This window comes from Impatiens glandulifera, chromosome 6 (assembly GCF_907164915.1).
Source record: "Impatiens glandulifera chromosome 6, dImpGla2.1, whole genome shotgun sequence".
Classification (NCBI taxonomy): domain Eukaryota; kingdom Viridiplantae; phylum Streptophyta; class Magnoliopsida; order Ericales; family Balsaminaceae; genus Impatiens; species Impatiens glandulifera.
The window spans coordinates 29318656-29338462 of record NC_061867.1 but is presented as its reverse complement, the minus strand read 5'-3'; the positions used below and the strand labels follow the sequence as shown (position 1 = coordinate 29338462).

Below are 19807 nucleotides of genomic sequence, written 5' to 3'. Positions count from 1 at the left end.
CTGATAAGTAGATATGTGTCGACTTTCTAATGGTTGAGCACTTGGTGGTAGTTGTGATAAGCTGACTAGGAAGTCTTCTTATAATGAACTATGTTGTTCATTGTGTTGATGATCTATGCAGATAAGGAGAGCACTTCTTCAGACTACTACTGAAGCAAGGCGTCTGCTCGCGCTTCTTCAGACTGCTACTGAAGCAGGGCGTTTGCTCGCGCTTCTTCAGGCTGCTACTGAAACAAAGCGTTTGCTCGAGCTTCTTTAGACTGCTACTGAAGCAAGGCATCTGCTCGCATTTCTTCAGATTGCTGCTGAAGCAAGGCGTTTACTCGCGCTTCTTCACACTGTTGCTGAAGCAAGGTGTTTACTCGCGCTTCTTTAGACTACTATTGAAGCAAGGCGTCTGTTCGCGCTTCTTCAGACTGTTGTTGAAGCAAGGCATCTATTCTCGCTTATTCAGCTTAGGAAGTGTACTTCAATTGAGACGTCTTCTTGCGCTTTCTCAACTTGAGACGTCTGCTTCAATTGAAACGTCTTCTTGCGCTTCCTCAGCTTAGAACGTTTGCCCGAAGTGAGACGTCTGCTCGCGCTTCTTGAGCTGTACCTGCACAAGAAATATACACAACTTAGTTTTATTCACTTTATGAATTCATCATCAAAACTATGTCATATTTATCTAACTTAGTTTTACCTAAGTTCATTTTAATCAATTAATGCATTTAATCTTCATTAATTATTTCTTTAATTAATTCTTTATTTTTCTTCTTTTAACTTATTCTAAGAACAATGCAGTAGAGAGATTTGGTTGCGGGAAGGTAATAAAATCACTAAGTATTTCTATGGAATCTCTAAAGCACAAGCGATAAATAACGCTATTAAATCGATATTCATTGTCGATATCATACATGAGAACCAACCAACTATATCTAATAGTATTATTCAACTTTACAAAGATTTATTTCAATAACCATTTCGGGTTAGACCAAAGCTAAATGACATCAGTTTTTCATTTGTAAATGTAAATGAGAAATGCATATTGGAAGCTCTTTTCTCTATCGAGGAGGTGGAGGCAACAATAATAAATTTTGATAGTGATAAGTCCTTCGGGAGCGACGATTTTCATTTGGATTTTTTTTAAATGCTTGGGAGATCCTTAAGGTTGATATCATGTCGGCTATGAATCATTTCTATCAATTTTCATCTTTTGAAAAAAGTTGGAATTCTACGTTGATTGTCCTAATTCGTAAGGCAGTCGGAGATGTGGAGAATTTTTGACCCATCAGTTTGGTTACATCATTTTATAAGATAGTCTCTAAATGTTTGACAAATAGAATGCGTGGTGTTTTAGGGGTACAATTATCTCTAATAATAAGATGGCTTTCATCAAAGGCCGTCAAATTTTTTATGCGGCACTAATTGCCAATTAGTGTATTGATTCGGCTAACTCTAGTGGCCATAAATTTGTTTTTGTCAAACACGATATCGGGAAAGCATATGATCATGTTAACTAGGAGTTCTTTTTTGATATTATGGGTAGAATGGATATGGGAGAGAAATGGATTGAATTGATTAGATTTTGCGTATCGACGACGAAATTCTCTATTATTGTGAATGGGAGCTCTCATGGTCTCTTTGAGATTTCAAGGGGTTTAAGACAAGGAGACCCTCTTTCCCCTTTCTTATTTTCTATTTTTATGGAAGGTCTTTCTAGAATGATGTTGTTTGCCAAAAATGCGGGATTGTTTCATGGGGTGGAGTGTAGTTTGAGACTTCTATTCTCTATGTCTCAATTATTATTTTCAGATGATACTCTTTGCATGATTCAGGCTACTAAGAGCAATGTGAATCATCTTCGTGATATTCTCTAATTATTTGGAGCATGTTTGGGACTGCGTGTTAATTTGGGTAAGTTTAATATCTTCTTCTCTAATTCATTTTTTTCTAGTAGAAATATTAGATTGGCATGTATTATGGGATTTAAAATTAGGATTTTTCCGTCTACATATCTCGGGCTCCCTTTGGGGGCTAAAGCTAGTTCCAAAACTTCTTGAGACCCGATCATCAATAAAATGTAGAAGAAACTTCACATTTGGAAAAGTAAGATGATTTTTAAGGGAGGTTGTTTAGTCATTATCAAGAGCGCTCTTTCTTTAATACCAACTTATATGATGTCTCTATTTGTCCTCACAAAGTGTGTCGTCGTGAAAATAGAGAGAATTATGTGTAAATCCTTCTAGAGAGTGTTTAGGCCAAATTGATTAAATGAAAATATGGTCATGATAATTCTGGTTGGTTCACCAAGAATTTTTATAAATCTGTGGGATGTAATATTTTGGGTGGTATTTATGCCATGAGGAAGATTTATCAGGAGCATTCAATTTTTATTGTGGGTGATGGAAGTTCGATTAGTTTTTGGGACGACATTGTGCTGTGGTAAATGTTTGACAAAGATTTTCCCCAAGCTTGCTTCTATTTCTATTTGTAGAGATGCATTGGTCAAAGATATGTTTGACATTCGGCCTAGTGGTTTTTCTAACCGTATTAGGTATAGAATGTTGGGTCAAATTATTTTGACTAAGTGTTGAAATAATTTATCCCCTGATATTTTGATGATGAAATAATTTATAATTTTCAATACAGGTGTATTAAGACAGCATGTTATTAGACTTGGATCTAATGAGGGTCATTAGACCGATTTTGATCTCCATTCGCATAAAATTAGACGCAGGTCTAATGGAATTAGACGCACAGTTTAACTCAACGGAGTTAGACGGGCAGTCTAATAGTCTAAAGAAGTTAGACGTGTAAGTCTAATAGACGTGTAAAGAATTAGACGGGTAGTCTAATGAATACACTGAATTAGACGTGAGTCTAATAGAATTAGACGTACAGTCTAACTCATCGGAGTTAGACGTGTAAGTCTAATAGACGTGTAAAGAATTAGACGAGTAGTCTAATGAATACACAGAATTAGACGTGAGTCTAATAGAATTATACGTACAGTCTAACTCGTCGGAGTTAGACGTGTAAGTATAATAGACGTATAAAGAATTACACGGGTAGTCTAATAAATACGCGGAATTAGACGTGAGTCTAATAGAATTAGACGTGTAAGTCTAATAGACGTGTAAAGAATTAGACGAGTAGTCTAATGAATACGCGGAATTAGACGGGTTGTATAATTAGTGAAAGATAGACGTGAGTCTAACTCCTTCAGATTAGTCTGAAGTAGAACCGGAATTATACGTGGTAGTCTAACTCAGTGGAGTTAGACGTACCGGTCTAATGGTTATGTTATAATTAGACGGGTTGTCTAATTAATTGAAAGTTAGACGTTGGTCTAATTCCTTCAGATTAGTCTGAGGTAGAACCGGAATTAGACGTGGTAGTCTAACTTAGTGGAGTTAGACGTGCCGGTCTAATGGTTATTATAATTAGACGGGTTGTCTAATTAATTGAAAGTTAGACGTGGGTCTAACTCCTTCAGATTAGTCTGAGGTAGAACCGGAATTAGACGTGGTAATCTAACTCAGTGGAGTTAGACGTGCCGGTCTAATGATTATTATAATTAGACGAGTTGTCTAATTAATTGAAAGTTAGACGTGAGTCTAACTCCTTCAGACAAGTCTGAAGTAGAACCGGAATTAGACGTGTAGTCTAACTTATTGGAGTTAGACGTACCCGTCTAATGGTTATGTAAATTAGACGCGAGTCTAATTATATTAGACTAGGCGGTCTAATAGACGTTTTTCATTAGAAGGAGTTGACTTATTTCATTAGACTGATATTCCCAAATCCGTCTAACTGAAATACGTCTAATGCTCTGTTCAAGCAGTACGCTTGAATCTAGCATTTCTCCTACTTACGTGCTATCGTTTTACCCTAGTTCCGCTCCACTTTCCTGTGAAGATTAGTACAACAACTATATTCATCCAATCAAGGAATGCCACGTAAGAGAATTTTCCTCACATTACTCGTTTTGCAGGTACATCCCTGATGGAATATTCGGCGCACTACCAATTCAGTACGTCCACGATCCTTGTGCTCAGAACCTGTTGTGTACAATGGAGACTTTCCAATAGAAGGGCGCCACGTATCCTTCTTGAAGATTCGACCGTTAGCTCATGCTCAGTATTTAATCGATCCTTAGAGCAACAAACGAAGCACCGGAACTTGCCTTAACCAATCTTACGAACAAGCATTCTGATTTTGCAGAGAGAGACTACTCAATCATCTTGATTACTAAAGTTATTTTGTGAAGCTTCTTTCTGATTGTACTGTGTGTGAATCGAGAGAGAGAGCTAGAATCAAAACACCATTAGCTGAGTGATATTCTTCATCTTCTTGTAATTGAACAGAAAGTGTTCTGTTAAATAGTGAGCTAAGTGTGTGTGTAAACTGTATTTGATTCTCATCATATAGTGAATCCTTCCGGTAGTTGGAAGAAGGGGTGATGTAGGAGAGTTTCTCCGAACATCCATAAACAAACTGTTGTGTTCTTCTTTTCTGTCATCTTTTCATATTTCATCTTGTGCTTCAAACCCAAGTAAACAATTCCGCCTTGAATCTGTTTCAAGTGTTTACACAAGTTTGCGTAGAATAGAAAGAGATATTAATCCCTAACAGGATTTCTATCAAACTGTTTTTTATAAGCCTTCATCATTAGCCAGACCCCCGTCTCTACTGATAAAACCGATCCTATCAATTGGTATCAGAGCCCTGTTTCTATTCTCAAGACTTTCCTGAAATATGTCTAACATACCCAAAGATGTCAGTGCTACAGCCATTCCAACTTTCACTCGCGAAAACTATATTGTTTGAAAGAAAAGGGTTCGTGCTCATCTCTCTTCTCTTCATGATGACATGTGGAGTGTTGTCACAGAAGGTCCTATCAAGATTGATAAGGAGAAGGCCGACTAGACTGCTGATGAAAAGAGGCAAAACAACCTCAACAACATGGCTCTTGATGTTCTGTACAGATCCCTCGATGACAGTATATTCAACTACATCATCGAATGTGACACTGCCAAAGAGGTCTGGGACAGACTCACTCAACTGTGTGAGGGCAACGAGCAAACCAAGGAAAACAAGATCATGGTTGCCACTCAACAGTTCGACAACTTCAAAATGCGTCCTGGTGAAACAATGAATGATTTCGACACCAGATTCAGCAAGATCGTCTCCTCTATGTCCATCCTAGGCAAGACCTATAGCAACCGGGAGCTTGCTATCAAGGTTATGCGTGCTCTTCCAAGGGAATGGGACATAAAGACTATGGCGATGAGAGAATCCAAGGATCTAAACAAGATCTCTCTCTTTGATCTCTTCGCTGACCTCAAGGCCTATGAGTTCGAGCTGAACTGTAGGATGGAAGAAGATCAACCCTCGTCCGTTATTATTGCCAAGGCGTTGGTGACTGCTGAAGAGCCACCAACTGCTCCGGACGTGAAGATGGCAGCTCAGCAGCTGAGCAGCGATGCCATGTCTCTCTTTGTGAAGAAGTTTGGCGACTTCATGAAGAAGAGCAACTCTAACTCAAACTCTTCAAATTCTAATGATAATAGAAAATCTAAATCTAATGTTACTTGTTTTAACTGTGGTATTAAAGGTCATTATGCATCGGAATGCCGGAAGCCAAAGTGTGAAGATGCCAAGGAAGATGGAAAAGAGCTGAAGGCTCTTATGGCCGGTGACGGAAAGAACAAGGGAAGCAGTCGTGGCTCGTACTTCTCATCCAGTGAAAGCGATGAAGAAGACGTGGCTTGCTTCATGGCCAGAGAAGATGAGGAAGGAACTCAGGAAACTGAGGTGATGTAGGAGGATAGCAGGAAGGAAGCTAGAAGAGTACTCATCTGAGTACACAGCTTGGAAGATCAACAATGGCACTTGCCATTCTGGAAGAACAATTGTTTTTATCTGTTAAAAATATTTTTTGGTCTTTAGACCACAAAAATTGTTTATAAAACTCTTTTGTCCATACTCATTTTTTTGAGAAGGAAAATTTCTTTGGAATTAAAGATATTCTCTAGACGAATATCCTTAATCGGTCTAATTAGACAAGGCTGTCTAAAAGAAAAAGCATGTACTTAGACGTATTTTTATTCACAATCCATACATCTAAGTCTATATGTTGGGATTTTATATCCACGCAATTAGATGGACACGTCTAATAGACGTTAGACGTTTTTACGTCTTGAGCAAAAGGATGCTCACGTCTAATAAACACATGTCTAACACGTGGTGCTTATGCGGAATTAGACGTACACGTCTAATAAACATTAGACGGATTTGTTATAAACACGGAATTAGACGTATACGTCTAATACACTCATTCGTCTAATAGACGCTGTGTTATTTGTGAAGTAAGAAAAACGTCTAACTACTTGCCGATTAGACTGATCAGGGACAGCTGTCACACGCTGAGAGCTATCTACTTTTCCCGCTCAAAATATCGAACAGTCATCTCTTAATAACATAAAGACACGTGTCTATCAAGTTTAAAGAAAATGACTAATATACCCTCATTTTTAATGATTACTTCTTGAAAAATGACGTCTAACATTTATTAATGGGCCATACCCCTAGAATAGACGGTTATTCAGTATTTTCATCTTTCATTTATATAAGGATATTCCTGCATGATTTTGAAAACTTTCAATCTCTTGAAATTCCTAAGAACCCTAGTTTTCTTGCATTTCTCTCACTAAACTCTCTGAAATATCATATCGATTCATATTCTCTCAAAATGGTGAAGAAAATCACACTCGGCCACTGTACTTTGCAGGTGGACTTTCCATCGGTGTACTCCTTTGATCAGTCGGAAGAGGTGAAGATGTTCCAAACACTAGAATATTCTGGGTTAAGGAAGTATCTGGGCGGACCGTTCATCTTCTATGAAGATGAAGTTCGCAAGTTCTTCAAAACGGCGGTTATGGTGGATGATTCCATCGTAGCAACCGTTAATGGAAAGGAGATTTCTTTTGACGAAGCAGTGTATGCGGAGTTCTTTAAACTTCCAACGGAGGGTCATATGTTCGACCTGGTGCTCTCTTCTGAAGTCATGGAGGAAATGAAGACTTCCTTCTCTGCTGATGGTTCTAAAATCTATGTGAATGGATATAAGAAGGTATTCAAACCCCACTTTATTCTTCTGAATGACGTGGTGGCGAAGGCGCTGCAAGGGAAGTCCGGCTCGTTCAACCTCTACAGTCAAGACCGTTTTGACTATGTGTGCGCCATTTCCAAAGGAATCCAAGTGAACTAGGGTCATACCCTGTTCCAGAATCTGTGTTACTCCATCTGCCAGAGTAACAAGGAGAGTATCCCCTATGCGGCTCAACTGAGCCACCTGTTGAAGTTTCTGGGGGTTCCTGTCGGTGAACCGGCGCAGATTAACTCTGCAAAAGTTTTTACTGCATCTACGGTGGCCAGCACTCTGTTGAGGGTGAAGAACAATCTAGAATTTGCTTCTGGGGCCTCTAGTTTCCAGACTGGTGGAAGGCCTTCCACCCGATCAAAGCCCTCTACTTTTATTTTGTCAACAAGGGCAAAGAGAACCAGAACCGTGAATGAATCGGAGGCCAGTTCCTCCAACATGAAGAGTCCAAGTCAGAAGGACACGGAATCCGTCGATTCAAGGGTAAATCAAGGTCCAGGCGTACTTGCTGCAACCCCGATGACATCTCTATCTACTCCCTCAACCTTCTTAAGGAAACCTTCAAGGTCTTATGCCTCAAAGGAGAAGAAGACAAAGGCGCCCCGTGCGTCTAAATTTGCTAAGATAACGTCTTCTAAGTCTTTGGCTGCTGTGCCAAAATTTGTTGTTCCCGAAGTGGAACAAGCCGAATTTGTTTTCTCTCCCTTGAGAGAATCTGCTGAAGGGCCTGCTGTTGAGTCAGCCGGTCCAATTGTTGAATCTATTAACAGGGCAGAATCCCCTGTTACTCAATCTGATCAGGTAGCCGGCGGTGCTACAGAGTTGTCTATACTAGAACAAGGTGCTGTTTCTACCATTGTTGTTGGTGAACCCTCATTCATGCCTCCAAGGATTCCTTGGTAGTTGGAAAGATCGTTTGTAGAGACCTTCCTGCTGAGCTCTGTTTGAAACCTCAATCGGCCTTCGAAGTGTTGCGGGCCAGGAAAGGGACACAAGGAATCGTTATTGGTGAACCAAGACCTGTTCCAAAACCTGTAGAGGTTGTTGGAAAAGGTAAGTCTACTGCTCTTCAAGCCCCTGAGAGGGTGTCTGAAGCAAGAGGAATCGTTGATCTCATTTTGGATCAAGTAAAGGTTCTTTCATCTGAGAAATTAGAAATCTATGATTCCTGGCGTACTGAGAGGCTGTCCTCTAAATACAATGACTCTCTGTCCAATGCTGCCATAACGAAAGAATGGAAGAAGAGAGTGGCAAATGAGAAGAAGGTCCTGAAGTGGGCAAGAACTTCAGAGGTGGGTGAAGCATTGAACAAAAGAGAACTGGTGGAAGCTTGCATTCTTGGGAAAACCCTATTTCCAATCTATGAAGCCAGGAAAGCAAACTTCAACCCTGACGCAAAAGGAGCTGTTGTTAAAGCCAAAGTGCTGAAGAAGTTGAATGATATCATGGAAGGCTATGTCTCTTCCGCATCCAGATACATTCATGGCGCCGATTGCTCTAGCGCAGAACCGCTCAACGAAGAAGATGCCATGGATATTCCAAATGCCGATGAATCAGATGATGCTCTCCTGATCGAATTCGGGACCCTGTCTGCCGAAGAGAGACGCATTCAAGATCACCTTGTTCAAGAGCTTCCAAATGAAGATGAAACAATGGTGAATGATCAAGAGCCTGAACAAGCTCTTGAGAAAAATGTTGAAGAAGTAATCGTGGAAAGTGTAGCTGAGGAGGCTTCGAAAGCTCCTTCTGAAGAAGATGTGATTATAACCCCTGTTGCGAGAACAGAGGGTGTTCAAGAAAAACTGGCCGAGGCAACTCAGCCAGAGACTGCAAGAACTGAGGGGAACCCTCTAAAGAAAAAGGTGATGAAGAAAAAAGTTCCTCGTCTGAGGAGGAATAGGATGAGCAACCTAAGTTTGTTAAGACCTACTTATTTCCGAAAGGTGTCGTGGGAAGTGTTCACGAAAACATAACCACTCCCCGTCACTATTCTGGAAGTTTGCTCGAAAGATTTGAAAAAGCCCAAAGAGAAGTTGATGATGAAGAGGCACAAGAGAAAGCGGCTAAGGATGCTGAAGTTAATCAGCCTGAGCAATCCTTGCAGGTTCATACTAACTTTGAGCCTATTCAAAGTATGGTGGCTGAATCTGAAGAAGTGTCCTCTCACGAAGGTCCATCCGCTGGAGGAAATGAATTGTTAAGATCTATGAAATCTATGCTTTCCTCGATGCAGAAGACTATGTGTCAGTCAATGATCTCTAGGGAAGAGGAAAGAGCGAATTTAAGCAACATGTTCAAAATCCTAACTGAGCTGGATAAGACCCTGAAGATGAATACTTATGAGACTCATGTCTCAAATGTTAAGTTTTCAAAATTTCAACAGAAAAGCTTCAACCACCACACTGAACTATTTGACATTGAGAGGCACATCAATGACGAACGCCACAAGGAAACCTTGGATGAATTCGCTTTGGTGAAGAATCAGCTGGTAGAAATGAAGGGTTGCATGAACCGAAACGACAATGAACGACAAGCTTTTGCCAAGAACCTTGCCAAGAAGTTTCAAGCTAAGGAAGATGCTTTGGGAAATTATGAAAGTGCTCAACCTCGACCAGTTCAAGGGGAGTCTAGCAGGAGGAAAGATGGCATAGCAACCGGGATAAGATCCAGGCGGGCCCTTTGTTCTGATGACAATCCTAGGCCAACCAAGAGAGGCGGTGGTAGAAATGGTAGCGGCCGGAGTAGGTTGTCCAATATTGATCAAGGTGGATGTGGCAGTGTTGCTGAACGTGGAGGAAGATCAAATACAGGAGGTCGTGGAGGTCGCAGCTATCCTCATTTCATGAACATGCTTCCCGGGCAAGAAATGAGTCCAACCGATCCTCGAGTAAAAAGGGAAGAACAATGATCTCTCTTCTTTTACTCTATTTAACTTTACTGAACATGGTTTTTGATAAGCTTTTCGAATACTGGTTCTTTTGAATGGTTGGTGTAAGTGAACAAGTTGTTTGTTTATTTATTGGATGAATGCATGTCGTGTTATATGTATGCAGGTTTGCAATTTCTTCATCATCAAAAATAGGGAAATTGTTGGGTCAAATTATTTTGACTAAGTGTTGAAATAATTTATCCCCTGATATTTTGATGATGAAATAATTTATAAGTTTCAATATAGGTGTATTAAGACAGCATGTTATTAGACTTGGATCTAATGAGGGTCATTAGACCGATTTTGATCTCCATTCGCATAAAATTAGACGCAGGTCTAATGGAATTAGACGCACAGTCTAAGTCAACGGAGTTAGACGAGTAGTCTAATAGTCTAAAGGGGTTAGACGTGTAAGTCTAATAGACGTGTAAAGAATTAGACGGGTAGTCTAATGAATACACAGAATTAGACGTGAGTCTAATAGAATTAGACGTACAGTCTAACTCATCGGAGTTAGACGTGTAAGTCTAATAGACGTGTAAAGAATTAGACGGGTAGTCTAATGAATACACAAAATTAGACGTATAGTCTAACTCATCGGAGTTAGACGTGTAAGTCTAATAGACGTGTAAAGAATTAGACGGATAGTCTAATGAATACGCAGAATTAGACGTGAGTCTAATAGAATTAGAGGTACAGTCTAACTCATCGGAGTTAGACGTGTAAGTCTAATAGACGTGTAAAGAATTAGACGGGTAGTCTAATGAATACGCGGAATTAGACGGGTTGTCTAATTAGTGAAAGTTAGACGTGAGTCTAACTCCTTCAGATTAGTCTGAAGTAGAACCAAAATTAGACGTGGTAGTCTAACTCAGTGGAGTTAGACGTACCGGTCTAATGGTTATGTTATAATTAGACGGGTTGTCTAATTAATTGAAAGTTAGACGTGATTCTAACTCCTTCAGATTAGTCTGAGGTAGAACCGGAATTAGACGTGGTAGTCTAACTTAGTGGAGTTAGACGTGCCGGTCTAATGATTATTATAATTAGACGGGTTGTCTAATTAATTGAAAGTTAGACGTGGGTCTAACTCCTTCAGATTAGTCTGAGGTAGAACTGGAATTAGACGTGGTAGTCTAACTCAGTGGAGTTAGACGTGCCGGTCTAATGGTTATTATAATTAGACGGGTTGTCTAATTAATTGAAAGTTAGACGTGAGTCTAACTCTTTCAGACAAGTCTGAGGTAGAACCGGAATTAGACGTGTAGTCTAACTTAGTGGAGTTAGACGTACCCATCTAATGGTTATGTAAATTAGACGCGAGTCTAATTATATTAGACTAGGCGGTCTAATAGACGTTTTTCATTAGAAGGAGTTGACTTATTTCATTAGACTGATTTTCCCAAATCCGTCTAACTGAAATACGTCTAATGCTCTGTTCAAACAGTACGCTTGAATCTAACATTTCTCCTACCCACGTGCTATAGTTGTACGCTACTTCTGCTCCACTTTCCTGTGAAGATTAGTACAACAGCTATATTCATCCAATCAAGGAATGCCACGTAAGAGAATTTTCCTCACATTACCCGTTTTGCAGGTACATCCCTGATGGAATATTTGGCGCACTACCAGTTCAGTACGGCCACGATCCTTGTGCTCAGAACCTGCTGTGTACAATTAAGGCTTTCCAATAGAAGGGCGCCACATATCATTCTTGAAGATTCGACCGTTAGCTCCTGCTCAGTATTTAATCGATCCTTAGAGCAACGGACGAAGCATCGGATCTTGCCTTAACCAATCTTACGAACAAGCATTCTGATTTTGCAGAGAGAGACTACTCAATCATCTTGCTTACTGAAGTTATTTTGTGAAGCTTCTTTCTAATTGTACTGTGTATGAATCGAGAGAGAGAGCTAGAATCAAAACACCATTAGCTGAGTGATATTCTTCATCTTCTTGTAATTGAACAGAAAGTGTTCTGTTCAATAGTGAGCTAAGTGTGTGTGTAAACTGTATTTGATTCTCATCATATAGTGAATCCTTCCGGTGGTTGGAAGAAAGGGTGACGTAGGAGAGTTTCTCCGAACATCCATAAACAAACTGTTGTGTTCTTCTTTTCTGTCATCTTTTCATATTTCATCTTCTGCTTCAAACCCAAGTAAACAAATCCGCCTTGAATCTGTTTCAAGTGTTTACACAAGTTTGCGTAGAATAGAAAGAGATATTAATCCCTAACAGGATTTCTATCAAACCGTTTTTCATAAGCCTTCATCATTAGCCAGACTCCCGTCTCTACTGATAAAGTCGATCCTATCATAGAAGAAGATTGAACAGTGAAGAAAACATGTCCAATGATAGACTTTTTTCATGGTTAGAAATAAGGGTTAAATCCGACTTCTCATGATTCTATGCGGTGACGTGATTTGAATAACTTTAATGTGGGACATTGTTACACTTTGTTCAATAAAATTAGGTTGATTGATATTTGTTGAGAAAATTTATGGGAGTCTAAGTGTCTACCACGATCTCATTTTTTGGTTGGAGTATTATTCACGGTGGAATTCTCACTAACGATGTATGTATGAAAAAAAGGTATGATTATTGTGAGTCATTGTCGTATATGTTACAAAGAGGTTGAGACAACTTCTCATTACTTTTACATTGTCACGTGATTGCAAGTATATGGAGTCTTGTGTGATTTGATTGGAATACAATAGGTTATATATGCCAGAAACTGTAAGTGGCTATTGGAAGACATGGATTGGGGCGACTAAAAATGGAAACTTAGAAGATGAGTCTTTATCCCTATAATTTTTTATTGGAAAATTTGGTTGGAAAGAAATCGGTGAACTTTTAACAATGAAAGTAGGTCATTAAGGATTATTCGCAATGTCATTATCATGACGATGCCAGAGATTAGATCCGAAAAACCTATGGATTCGTGTAAAGATCTTATTGCGCTTTTTAAAGATATTTAAGTCAATTAATTATTCTAATATGGTATTCAATTTGTACATAACTTTTTTTTAATGTTATGCTTTTATCGTTGTACTTAAACGACTTTTTAAATAAATGGACCATTTTAAAAAAAATAATTAAGTGAAAGAAAAATATATATTATAAAATTATATATTAAGATTTTGGTAAATTTGGATTATTTAAATATCACAAATTAATTAAACACTATATTCATCTCTCCTTTATCCTATCACTTAATTTATTAATTAAAATATTTAAATATTATATATTTTAAATTATTATTATTTTATATTAACATCATTTAAATATTTTTATGAAAAAAATTCTAAATACTTAAAATTAATACCAATCATTTTTTTTACTCCTGATAAGGGCCTAGAAGTGTTTTTAAATTATTAAGTTTCTGTACTAAATTCATTAATAAATTATTAGATGTTAAGGTCTTTACAAAGAATATATATTCTGAGATGGTGTTCTCTCCCTTTTTTTTTTTTTTTTATATCTTTTCTATAAGATTGAATATAAAGGCATAAAATTAATTGATAAAAATATTGTGAAGATTCATTCACAATAAATTTCCTTAAAATTCACTTATAAATTCTGAACTTTGCTACATTATTGTAACATGTGTCTTAATTGAACTAAGCTTCTTGATTAGAAGATAGTTGTAATAATTTGTATGCATTAAAATTTTAAATAATTTAATTTATAATCTAATAAATCGTTAAAAAAATAATAAAAAATTCAAATAACGCAACATGAAACAAGGTCGACTCTACATAAAAATTACCATATTTTTGCCCTTCTTCATCTCAAACGGAACATAAGCCTTTCTTCTTTTTCTTTTTCTTTTCTTTTTTCCATTTAATTACTTGTTCACGGGTCTTCGTTTAATTGGTCATTCCGTTCCGATGACGTAAATCCATCAATAATCAAGAGCCACGTAGGATTTTCTTTCCTCACAACCGGCTACTACCAGTTACCGTCGTGCTTCCCGCCATCAACTTTTCTAGTCTTTTCCACGAGCAGCATGTACACACCGGTCAAAGCGGTTAATTATAAAATTTTATAGAAAATGAATTTATATTCTCCCTATATATTTTATTAGACCATCATCGTCTTCCCTCAGACAATAATATCCGGTAAACACAAAAGGTACTTTTCTGCGATATTTATTTGGAGGATAGTCTAATTTTGAATCATGTTCATAGTAGATTGGTTCTATGGAGTTCTAGCATCTCTTGGCCTTTGGCAGAAAGAGGCCAAGATCTTATTTTTAGGGCTCGATAATGCTGGAAAGACAACTCTGCTCCACATGTTGAAAGACGAGGTACTCTTTTGTTTCGCTCGCAGATTTAGTTGATTTGTTCATTGAATATATAGTATCGGATCGATTTTAAAAGAGTTATTATTTGTGGGTTTGTTTTTTTACCAGAGATTGGTACAACATCAACCGACTCAATATCCTACATCAGAGGAATTGAATATTGGACAAATTAAGTTCAAGGCATTTGACCTAGGAGGTCATCAGATAGCTCGAAGAGTCTGGAAGGATTATTATGCTAAGGTAAATTTCGGACTATAATTCTGATAAAATCGATGGATCTGATGAAATTGCTTAATAATCTGACTGTAGGTTGATGCTGTAGTTTATCTAGTGGATGCTTATGATAAAGAGAGGTTAGGGGAATCAAAAAAAGAGTTGGATGCTTTGCTTTCAGATGAAGATCTTAGAAATGTCCCATTTGTTGTGTTGGGAAATAAGATTGACATACCTTATGCTGCTTCAGAGGATGAACTTAGATACTATTTGGGTTTAAGTGGAGTTACAACAGGAAAGGGGAAGGTTGATCTGGAGGGGTCTAATGTACGACCCATTGAAGTGTTTATGTGTAGCATTGTGAGGAAGATGGGTTATGGAGATGGGTTTAAATGGTTGTCTCAATATATTAAGTAAGATTTATCTATAGTTGTTTTAGTGTATTGTTGTTTTCCTTGCTATTTCTTTGTGTACTTTGTTGAAGTTGTTGTTTAGAGAAATTAAAGGTTAAATATTGTATCATAGATCTTGTGGTATGATAATTTAACCCCAATGTAGTAACATATATCGATGCATATGTTATTTTTGAAATTTTGTTAAAATTGAGTGTTATATGAGTAGATCTCCACTACATGGTCCAATCTATATTTTTATTTTGGTCTACATTCAAATAGTGGATTTGAGAATGGGTGATTAGAAGAAGAGATATATGCATAACTATTTAATTGAAATTTGGAGAAGATTGGGATGGTAATTGAAATCTTCATCTCCAATTACTTGCCTCAATCATTCTAATATACTTTTTCTCTAAACATAATATGTTAAATATAGTACAAAACTTTGTTGTAAAGACCACACCACACTTTTGTATGTTAAAAAATGTATCAAGTTAACAAGCTAACAAGTCTTAAAAATTAAATGGATAAGCTTTCTCATTTTAAAACCTTAAAAGTTTGGTTCTGCATTGATGGTTGCTCGATTTTCTCTTCATCTCGAACTATTGTAGAATTTTTGTCGAAATTATGTAAGGTTTCAGAGTCAATAAGGTTTGATGTTGAGTTTTTCAATTGAGATCTATTCCCACATCTGGTAAATTTTCTTTTATTAAGTTCATATCTCTTTGTTCAAGCAATTTCTTCAATTTAGTCATCGGTTTTGTCTAACTATCCAATACTGTATATTGTTCACTTTATTTGTGTCCAAGCTAATGGTTATCCAACATTGTTCACTTTATTTGGGTCCAGGCTAATAGTCGTCTTTTGACCAGCAAAGAAAATTGTAACATCCTTGAATCAAAGTTCCTCTTCAAGTAAAACATTTGTTGTGTAGCCTTTCCTGTGCCCGTGATGATTTATCCATTGGGTGAGCTAAACACTACTACAATAAAGCTTTTATTTGCATTGATAATTGGTATTAACAAATGCATACACATGTGAAATGATGGTGTCTTTGGGCAATTGAATATGTGTTTTTCTTTTTGATTATTTTCTTTTGATCTATTTTTGTAGTTGAAAAACGCCCCAAACTTGATCACTGTTATTACGTGCTTACATTATGTTTGAATATGGTAAAACAATACGAAGATTTTGACACTCTTCAAAGGTCGGTAAATGAGATTAGAGAATAAAGTAGGGCTCGCTTCTAATCAACTTTAACTTATTAAGAGTCGTCAGAGAAAGAATGATAAAGCATCTGAATGACGCAACTTAAGAGATTACGAGTATTTTTTATGATTAGAGAATCTCCAACCGGCCTGGATACGCAAACGAAAACGCAAATTTTGCTCCAATAGGCCGGCAAACGCAACTGCATACTGGGGATTTCACTCTCCCTCTAAAAAAAGCATATATGCGTCATGACTGTTCATTATACCATTTTTTTGTCATGCAAATATTATAAGAATATTCTTTTGGGTTTGTAAATGTATTTATGGATTGAAGATGACTGTTTGATATCACGTTTACTGCATTTTGGATTTAAGAATGAATTTGTGGGTTAGAGATAGTCTTAGTTACACTTAGAAATTGTAACAGTGATATGTTACACGACTGTCTTTACTCTAAATTATTTACCATTTATAAAAATCTTTTATTTACCTTTAATTATAAGTTTTTCCGGAATCTATTATGCGTCTAAAAGATATGTTCTGATCCTAACATTCTTTTTGGTTTGGGATATTCTATTCCTAACATACATCTAAGTATATAGTCATGATACAACCAAAATAAATAGTGAAAAAGATAATATAACACACCATATAGCAAAATAAATTTTAAGAAAGTAACTGAAATTTCAATTCAAACGTTAATTCTGAAATAATCACATAATGGGGTTTTATTGTCTTTTTTATTTTTATTATTATTTATAAACCTTTATTTTGTTACAAAAATGGAAATGAGACATGAAATTGTGATCCAAACAAACATAACTTCATTTTTTTCTTTTCTTTTTTGTGGTTTGGTTTTTGGTCATCTTAGAGTCCTCCAAACAAGACCTTAGACTATTAAATAGAAAATTATCATCAAAGACAAAATCATAGATGAATGTGTTATCTATCGGCAGTTCAAGAAACAACTCATTTACAATTCAGATCAGTTCACAATTATCATTTAAAAATTATCTAACAAAATGACCAAAAACAGTTGGAAACTTTTCTAGTTTATCAAATAATTTACACTGTCTTAGACCATCTCCAACCCATAAACCCATTCTCAAACTCAAAATACAATAAACATCACATCAAACATTAATTCATCTCCAACCCAAAAACCCATTTCCAAACTCAAAAAAATATTCTTTTCTTACACTAACTTTTTAACCTTATTAACCTTATCTATATATTTATTAACTTTACATATTTAACCTCAATCTTTTCTCATTCATTTAATAAAATTAATTATATATCATAAATTCATACCAACAAATAATTCAATAATACATTTAAATAAACAAACATATTATATTAAAACAAATATTATTAATAAAAAAACATTAATGTATCAATTCAAGTATAATACAATTATAAAATTTTATTTATAAAATATAAAGTAAAAATATAAAATAAATTAAATAAAATATCAACTATAATACAATTTAATGATTTAATTAAAAAAATATTATAAGTTCTTATTTTAAAAGTAAAAAAAATAAGTTGAATGATCAATTTGTATTATAAATATTTACAGTTATATAAAAAATAATAATAATAAAATAGATTAGGGCCATTTTGAAAAAATGACCAAAAATTAGGGAGGAACAGTACCAACGCATATATGCGTTGGCCGTGGAGAGAGAATCAGTAAAACGCATTTTGCGTTCAAGTATGGGATCCGGTTAGAAAAAGAATGGGCACGCATAATGAGATTTGCGTGCCCGTTGGAGATGGTCTTAGCTCACAAACTGGAAATATTTTGTCTAATATGAGTTGTAGATAAATATGTTATTTATCACAGTTCAAGAATTAACTAATTTGGATAATATTAAGTTCATGATATTAGGTCAACGCAAGCTCAATTTGTTGACCAACCAAATTTGACCTTTTTTTGGAGTTTGAGACATAATCTTGCAGGCTTGGAAGCTCACATAAGCTGAATTGAGCAAATCCTTATAAGAAATCAATAGGAAAGAGAGAGATCTAAAATTATGTCTAAGTTTCAAAGCATTTGGAACTATACACAATCCCAATCAATCTTCACATTTCAGTTTTCCTAAGTTTTGTAAAAATTTAAACTCAATTTGTTTCATTTTGAAGCATATGAATTGATTAAAACATGAACCATAACCATTCCAGACCATGTATGCAAGCACAAGTCTAAATACTATAACTTAATAAACAATTTCGAAAATCACATTTCAAACAAATTCAAAATTTAAAAAAATTAAAAATAAACCATAAATTAAGCTATGGGTTGATTTCATCTATTCTAAAATCATTCTATATAACCTAAGGATCAACTAGAAACACCCTAGAAGTTCTAAGAATCGTCCAAGAACAAACACACAATTTCAAATAATTTTAAAATTTTAAAATTTATATGTTTCTGATGTAATTCCAATCAATTTTATAAATTTTAAATCAACCTATTATGTTATATAGAATAGATTCAAAACATATATTAACTCTAACAACTCCAATTACACAATTCAAAATTTTAAATTGCAATTGAATTTTTACAAAATTGAATGCTCTAACCTATGAATGATTGCATGCAAATGGCTCCTACAACTTCAAAGACTTTCTAGGGACAACTTACAAGCACTGGAATCAACTCAAACAAACTTGAGCAAAAAAAAAACAAAAATCCGAGCTAAAAAATGGTGAATCCTGATTCTCCTCACTTATAACCTATGAAAGATATTTAAACTTGTTTCTAACTTTGAGATTCTTTCATACGATATTTAAAATTTACCCGGGATAGAATGTTAATGATATCAAGTAAATAAACAAAAAGTACTTAGAACTGTCATTATTTCTCTCTAGTGACAGAAAACTATCAATAACAATCGTATTTTTCCATCATTATTGTCATTTGCATATAAAATATTTTGGACTACCTTCCCAGGTATGCTTGTACATAGATCTTCCCTTGAAATTGTGAGTGTTTGATTGGCGCTAAACTCTTCGTCCACAATCTCCTCTACTGGTCTGCTCGGCGCAGTCATCGATGATCAAAATGGTGGGAATGTCAGTTTTAAAAATGGATGGGTTCCAATAATGGAAGAAAGGAAATGTAAGTGTAAAAATGATTGGTAGATATCATGGATCCTGAAATTTCATTTGAATAAAAGTGTTAGTTTACTTGAAAAAATTATGAATAAAACGAATAAATAAAGATTGATTTTTGTGATTTTTAAGAGTTAGATAAACAAATATTATATTAATAGAAAAAAAATAAAAAAAATTAGAGATAATGTCATATTTTTTAAAATAATAATTTTTTCAGGGTGAGAATCGAGAGCATAGATCCGCCTTGGGTACATAATGTTTTTTTTGTAATTTGAAGGGAAAATGTTGTATATGAAAAGTTACTTGATAAGGATATAGGTTAATCAATAAAATGATGTAAACAATGATAATCTTTGTGGTTGAGACATTTGAATAAAAACTTTTGACGAGACAAATAAGCAAATGGTAAGCATTATTCTAGTAAGATATTTACTGAGTAAAAATTGTGACTCAATTTTATTTAGGAGAAAAATCTTGTGTTCA

The 19807-nt window shown here is 35.7% G+C and overlaps 1 protein-coding gene across 1 annotated transcript; it reads left to right on the top strand.

Moving 5' to 3' along the window:
- Positions 1–14187: 14187 nt before the first annotated feature.
- On the top strand, positions 14188–15218 carry LOC124941766 (GTP-binding protein SAR1A-like). The gene is made up of 3 exons (XM_047482119.1): positions 14188–14388; positions 14494–14625; positions 14695–15218. The coding sequence occupies exons 1-3, from the start codon at positions 14260–14262 to the stop codon at positions 15013–15015; spliced, it is 582 nt and encodes a 193-aa protein (XP_047338075.1). The 5' UTR covers positions 14188–14259; the 3' UTR covers positions 15016–15218.
- Positions 15219–19807: the final 4589 nt, after the last annotated feature.

What these genes read in the sequence shown, in the direction of transcription:
- LOC124941766 (XM_047482119.1), top strand. Translation starts at nt 14,260, where the DNA reads ATGTTCATAGTAGATTGGTTCTATGGAGTTCTAGCATCTCTTGGCCTT. An exon ending in TCCACATGTTGAAAGACGAG is followed by an intron (nt 14,389 to 14,493) that starts GTACTCTTTTGT and finishes TTTTTTTACCAG; the next exon opens with AGATTGGTACAACATCAACC. An exon ending in GGAAGGATTATTATGCTAAG is followed by an intron (nt 14,626 to 14,694) that starts GTAAATTTCGGA and finishes ATCTGACTGTAG; the next exon opens with GTTGATGCTGTAGTTTATCT.